The sequence below is a fragment of the Ciona intestinalis genome, chromosome 1, assembly GCF_000224145.3.
Source record: "Ciona intestinalis chromosome 1, KH, whole genome shotgun sequence".
In the NCBI taxonomy this organism is placed as follows: Eukaryota; Metazoa; Chordata; class Ascidiacea; order Phlebobranchia; family Cionidae; genus Ciona; species Ciona intestinalis.
The window spans coordinates 3145484-3152714 of NC_020166.2; the positions used below are offsets into that span (position 1 = coordinate 3145484).

Here is a 7231-nt window from a genome sequence, read left to right on the forward strand (position 1 = left end):
ATTTTCCATGGTCTTGGCCTGTCTACTTCCCCAACACTTGCGGGAAGTACAGGTTCAAACTGGAAAGGCTCAATACCTATTGCTAGTGGACTAGGATCTTCGCCTATGTCACTTCATCAGATGAAATACTTCTATCTGACTATGCATCGCACACTGACACTTTTACATTATTGTTAACTGACAAATTTAAATAGCGTAATACTGTAATACACTTACAAACAATTTTAAAAAATATTAATTTTAAACTAAAATCAGGCCACGGCATTACCTACGCATATTTCTTAATTTAAAAGTAACAGAAAATGCTATGTCGACGGTACACTCTGTTTTGCTGCAAACAGCAAAGCCTAAATCAGCTGATCGATTAGAAAAGATCGTGACGTAATTTACGTCATAGTGCCCGCGAGTGACGCAACAATAGGCGAATTTTTTGGCACTTTTTAAAACGTTTTTTTGGCCAAACTAAATATTTTTTTCACAAAAAAATACCACAGATAGTATTTATTAAGTGTAAATTTTCAATTAAAACCAACTTGTATGAGCGTGGTCCAGACTCTTTAAAGCAATTGCCCGTACGTGTCTTGCTTAAGGACACATATGCCCACAATGGTAGTAGCGACGAGCCAGTAACGAAAGCGATTCCCCGACTTGTGAACTATGGACAACTATACAGTTTCACATGTACAATACACCAAGAGCGAACAAGATGTTTTTACCAACGCAAAACTAATTAAACGAATAAAGAAGTCAAAAACAGTACACAAGTCAAATTGATAATCATTCCATGGTATAATGTAGTAGGGTGGGAGAAGTTAAAACCCAAATATCTTGATCGTGTTTTAAACAATTAACAACGGTCTATGGAAGTCGTAGGGATACGGTTTTATAATCTTTTGAATGTTTTTAATTGTTTGCTACCGAATTGGACGAGAAAACAGAATGAAAATTTGTCCCATCTCTCCCACCTTATACTTTATTGTATAAGCCACGAGTGTATATAGGTTTAACACCACGGTTTTACTGAGCAGTGAATATACGTTGACGTAGTAGATATATTGGGCCATAGAAACGAAACGAACTGGAATTTAAGAAGATTCCTTGTGACAGATACTTCGGTGGTATTCAGGTTCCTCAAACTTGAACGACACCTGTGATTTAAGCTGTTAATCGGAAACCTTTTCTAACATGTACATTTAGGCGCCGTGACACAATTATATATTGATTCTAATTCTTACCCAGTTTGTAGTAGGTTTCTGGAGTTGGTATCTTCTGCGTTTGATGTTGGTGTGGCGTGGCATGTAATTGACTATAAATGACACAAATAAAAAGTTTATTCTACTGTGGGGAAAAAAGAAAGTAAAAAGTGTCTCGTCTTACCCCAGCCTAATAGGAACTTCACGCTACATTGTAGCTTAAAAACATGAACCACCGCACTTAGGGCTATATAAACAAATATTTTCATGAATCCCTTATAGGCTATACTAGTTAGAACCCTTTCACACGTGTAACTGTTAACTATAGTTTATAAAATATATATATAAATTACTGTATTTCTCAATATCCCGATTTCGACGTTAAAATCCAGTTGAACGTAAACTTTTTGGCCAACTTCGTACTGTGGGAAGAAGTAAGTATGCGCTTTGTTGAATTCCTGGCTTTTATATAAGCTTGCGTTGAATCTTATGCTGTGCGAATTGTTTCCGAACGAGCCCAGGTTTACAGGTCTGTTTAAATGATAAAAGTTAGTTACTATAACATTGCATTGCGTATATTTTAACTGTATAATACAGGGGGTAAGATGGATACCGTTAACACATAATAATGCCAATTTTTCAAATCGTGTTTTTACAAGAAAAATTCCTTTTTGAATCGTTAGGATGCGGTTATATGTAACTCTGTAAGTATTCTTTGATTACTACGAAATCGGACGATAAAATAGAATGAAAGTGTACGCCACCTTACTCTGTGTGTATTGTGCACAATAAAACATATATACAAGTTATCAGTCTGTTTATAAATAATGTTTACATGAAGAAAGTCAAAAACAGTACACAAGTGTCAAAAGTTATGCAGTGGGATGGGGAAATATGGGACACCCTTTTATTCTATTTTCTCGTCCCATTTGGTAATAAACAAATAACTTTTAATGAATATTAAAACTGTCTTGCCACAAATTCCATTGACCGTTGTTAATTGTTTAAAACTCGATCAGGATATTTGGAATCTGTGTGCTAAAGTTGTCCCATCTTCCCCCGTAGTACTATACTGTTACAAAACCGTAAGCCTTCAATTAGCTGCATTAAAAACTTGAGTCCACTAATCTAAACACCCCAAAAAGACGAGATTTTAAGTCCTACCTCACAATCTGTAGATACTGCTGACGAGTTTGTGACGTCACAATGGAGGATAAATTGTATGTGCAAGTCAGGCGTAGAATAACAACAGTATATCCAGTAAGAGCATTGTCCGGTTTTTGGTAAGTCAATCGTATTGTGTACTTTATAATGGCTTTCTGTTTGGTGACCTATATACAAGGTGTTTACTGTAAATAGGTATTTAAGCAGTGGCAATGCATGTTTAGGTTATATGCGGTTATAGTATGAGGTGAGATGGGACATGTTCTCTTTTCCGGTATCGGGGTAAAATGGGACATGTTCCATTGTCTCGTATATAACACTTTTCTCGTCTTTCATAATTAAATAACTGCACTCTCACGAAAGGTTTGTTAAATGCTTAAAATACGATCAGAAAATTATTATACTAGGTGCTACCGGTATTCCATCTTTGTGTACTTTATAATGGCCCATAGTACTGGACACTAGATTCCGTATACAAACAAATAAACTTAATTGTTTATATACCGGACCTATTATACACTTATACGTTAAATAGTAGAGTGGTGGGGGAAATGGGACATAAGGTGGGGAAGATGGGACACCGTGTATGGAAGTCGTAAGGATACACTTCATAATAAATCTTCTTTTTTGTTTACTATCTAATGGGATGAAAAAAGAAAATAAAATTTTGTCCCATCTTCCCCCACCCCGCACTTTATTATATAGGGCTTTTTAAGTACGATTTTATAACAATTAACAACGATCTTTTAAATTCTTGTGTTTATTTTGCAACAATCTTTGTTTACTACCAAATAGTTACATAAAAGAGATTTAAAAAATAAACATTCTACCCCAACCTACTATACTGGGGAGGGGGAGGGACACCTTTAGCACATATTATCCAAATACACAAATCGTGTTTTTTTTCTACCAAATAAGACTTGAAAACCGAATAAAAAAGTGTCCCATCTTTCTCCACCCTACTATATGTTAATACCTCAGTGGTGTCTGCACATTGGTTAAAACTGCGCGTAAAATTGAAGTCCAAACTGTTTTCGTAGCAAGGAGTGGAAGCCCAACTTGTAACAACTTGAACGTTTCGAATAATGGCGTTCTGTGAGCCAACTCGGTTCTTTATCGCGGTCTGGTGTATTCTGTTATAAAAATGTAATTAGAACCGAATCGGATGTACCATTGTAGTTCAACTGGTCGTGGGCGTGGCAAAATTGTGATGGGTGTGGTCGTATAAATTAAACACTGCATTTTCTCGTCAAAAACAAATACACGTCATAAATAGAGTCTAGTAAGATGGGATATTGGTTTCATTCTTTTCTCTTGTCCCATTTGGTACTACACAAAGAGTATTTACATCTTAAAATGGAATTGTTATTGTTTAAATCACGATCAGGGATTATGGGAATTAGGTGCTAACGGTATCCCATCTTATTCTACAATACTATATGTTTTCTGGTAGGGCGTTATACAGTATAAAAAACGCATGTAGAGGCGGAGAGGCCAACTGCTGGTAAACAGAATAAACAAGACTCCTTCGCTTTACGTAAAAGCAAGACCACTTACATAACATTTTTACATAACATTAAAATAAATACCAAAACTCCTCACCGAATAGTTACGTTGTACGGCTGACAAATTATGTCAGCATAATTATCACTGCGGGGAACCTGAAAAATAAATAGAACCAAACGTTTTGCAGCCAATTAAATGTAAATGTGCTTTTAACTGTAAACATCTTTTAATAACTGTTGTTTTGTCGCTATATCCTATATGTTTTCGTTTACAATATTTCTAAATCTCCGCTACCGTAACTTGAGTGACAAATAAAAGGTATTATAATATAGTAGAGTGGGGGAGATGGGACACCTTTACTACATAATATCCAAATTTCCTGATCGTTGTTTAAACAATTAACGACGTCTATGGGAGTCGTAATGACACGGCTTTAAAATTCTTTGTTTACTACCAAATGGGACAAAAAATGTAATGAAAAAGGGTATCATCTCCCCCCATCCTACTATATATACACCTATATATATATATATATATATATATATATATATATCAAGACTCATTTTCATTTACGTTTTAGTAACTTACTATTGCAGTGGTTATCAAAGGTAGAAATAGAAGAACCACCAAAACTAATATAAGTATAATTAATCTTTTCATTACTAACAGAATAGGATGCAAATAGCTGTGTCGACTACCACGCACAGGATAAAAACTAATATAATGCCAGCTAACATTTTGTTTACGTACCAAGTCACAATTAAGCTACACGTCACTCTGTTATGGTGTTATCAAACCATTACCTAATGATATACGCAATGTGCATTTGCCCTGTTATGCTCATACTGTCATAAAATGCTAAAAATGCTTTCCGGTTTGCTGCCCTGTGAACGTAATTGTTAATTGTATTTTCCTGGATTTTAGACTTGCTTTATAAAGCCTACAGAAACAAATATGTCAGTGTGTATAAGCATGGTAGGGTGGGGTAAAAAGTACTCATTTTCGTTCTATTTTCTTGTTCCATTTTGTAGTAAACATAGAAACTTTAAAGAGTTATAAAACGGTACGCTCTCAACTCTCATGGACCATTATACGGTTTAAAACACGATCAGAACTAGATTTATTCCTTCGCAGTCAATTGGCAACATGCCGTCAGTGACGTAAAATAATGACGTCAACCCATGACGTCATGATCGCAGCAAATACCTCACGTGTCTGCACGGACTGAGAGTTCTTTATTCGAATTCCGCTCCAGGCAAAAGAAACGTACGTCGCTCAACTCTCGAGGCCAATTATTACTAAAAGTTGTTTGACATATAACTTATGAGTTTTGAAAGTTTTGTTTCCCTGTTTAAGTTAGACCTTAATTTAGAGATAGATTGAAAACCATTGAAAATCTTATGCAGCTGTTTTGAGGCGTAGTCGGTTTGTTCAGTTATTTTATCGATGCTGCTTGTCTGATTTTGTGGTAATGACACGACAAGTTTCGTAGGCAGAATTCAGTTAAAATGGTATTGGTTTTTGATGAAATCTTGAGAAAAGTAGTGATATATAGACCGGGGTAAGATGGCACTGATTTCATTCCCTTTAATTGTCCCTTTTGGAAGTAAACAAAGAATATTTAGACAATCTTATAACCGTATCCTTAAGACTCTAAAAAGCAATGGTTATTGTAAAAAAGCACAATAAGAACATGTGATATTATGTTTTAACAGTATCCATCTTACCCTACAATACCGTTAAGCAAAACGATAAAACATTTAAAGCGTTTGAATAATTGTGTGTCTATATGTTTATATAACTTGTATTCATATGTATATTATACAGAAAACTGTCGTTAGGTGTATGTGGTGTATGATATGAAGACATGGGAAACAAAAGCTTCATCCTTGTGTCTACTGTAGTCTTAACCAGGTATTCATATTACTCGTAACTTTCGGCTACTGTTTCTTATGGCAGGTTATTAGATAGTAATTTCAATATTACCCAGTGTTATGTTACGGATTATATGGGTAATAAGTGTAAGATGGGCGCACAGTGCACCATAATGCCGCGTATGATATTGGCTATACAGTTTATATAGGTATACTTATAAGCCTTGCGTTTAAATATTAAATTACATGGAAAATGTAATACAAATGGATGAATGTAACTTATTATCCTCGCGTAACAGGACAACAAGAATCTTTATAACACGACTGTTTTCTTTCAAACACATGTAACTTTGTGGGTGATCACTTACTGCAGATTTTTTTATATTTTTGTAATGTATGACTGACAGTTTAAACAACCCACAAGGGGCCACTGGATTGAAATTGTCTGTTTTCTTAAATTTTCTGGAATACTTTACAGTGTTTTGGTGATATTGTTTCGTGATGAACTTTACGAAGAGATATACAGAATCGATCGCCAAATTGAGTGTGTTAACGGTGGACGTTGGAACAACAGGCATAAGATGTGTATTTGTAACTACACATGGGCGGGGAGAGATTGTTCTGTTTGGCGTGAGTGATATATAAGTCTGTTTAGTTAGCAAAAAAATCAAACGTTTAAACTAATATTGCCACTAAGCATAGTAGGGTTGGGTTAATGGGACATATATAGTAGGGTAGGGAAAGACTAGAAAAAAATCGGAATAAAAAACAAACACAGTGGGGCAGAATAGGACACCTTTAATATAGAATTAAAAAGTGTCCCATCTTCCCCACCCTGCTATATATTGTTATATTATATCTTACAACTTATATATTATACATTGATTTTATAAAGGCACTATATTCGCCACCCCTGTGTTAATTTTGTAACCGTTCGTCGAATGTTTCCCTGTTTAATCTTGCTTTTATTTTAAATATCCGTTTAACTGAGATTTAAAACATAATACGTTTACCTTATACGCATACCGAGGCCTCTTAAATTGTCTTAGTGGTCAATTAAACTAAACGCAAGCTTTAAAAGCTGCTTACAATAATACGTTTACCAGCTGTCCAAATGACAATGGCGTATATAGTTTGATCTGTGGTGCTACGAAAACGCAACAAACAAAAACAAGTCCAACTACTAATAGTAATAGAGAACTACATCTCGCCCAAATGGCACCATCAGTCTCTTATTCAAATAGAATTTATTTTATTTTTGTTGTGTTTTACCAAACAAGAATCGTTTGTATAAACATCAGATCAGGGTTGGATTTGCGAAATTTATTACAAGTTATAGTGTATAGTTTGATGTAGCGTAATCAAAATGGAGCAAAAAATACACCCTACACACTGTATTGTTTTAAATGCTTTATTTGTAGTGAGGTGGGGAAGACGGTACACCCTTATCACATGATATCCAAATATCCCAATCGTGTTTAAACATTTAACACG

The 7231-nt window shown here is 35.0% G+C and overlaps 2 protein-coding genes across 3 annotated transcripts in view; one reads left to right on the top strand and one right to left on the bottom strand.

Annotated features, from left to right (window-relative positions):
* Nucleotides 1-634: 634 nt before the first annotated feature.
* On the bottom strand, nucleotides 635-5077 carry LOC100182967. Its single transcript, XM_026833561.1, has 7 exons — nucleotides 4452-5077; nucleotides 3960-4018; nucleotides 3334-3490; nucleotides 2358-2524; nucleotides 1547-1724; nucleotides 1236-1306; nucleotides 635-1148 (listed from the first exon to the last, which is right to left on the bottom strand). The coding sequence occupies exons 1-7, from the start codon at nucleotides 4521-4523 to the stop codon at nucleotides 1004-1006; spliced, it is 849 nt and encodes a 282-aa protein (XP_026689362.1). The 5' UTR covers nucleotides 4524-5077; the 3' UTR covers nucleotides 635-1003.
* Nucleotides 5078-5193: 116 nt separating this feature from the next.
* LOC100185327 (nuclear speckle splicing regulatory protein 1-like) overlaps nucleotides 5194-7231 on the top strand; it is a 6585-nt gene continuing 4547 nt past the window's right edge. For both annotated transcript variants that reach the window (XM_026840933.1, XM_002125109.5), the window contains exons 1-3: nucleotides 5194-5424; nucleotides 5691-5777; nucleotides 6216-6367. In XM_026840933.1, coding sequence (XP_026696734.1) covers nucleotides 5731-5777; nucleotides 6216-6367 — 199 coding nt within the window. In that variant the 5' untranslated portion in view covers nucleotides 5194-5424; nucleotides 5691-5730. The remainder of the gene's footprint in view (nucleotides 5425-5690; nucleotides 5778-6215; nucleotides 6368-7231) is intronic.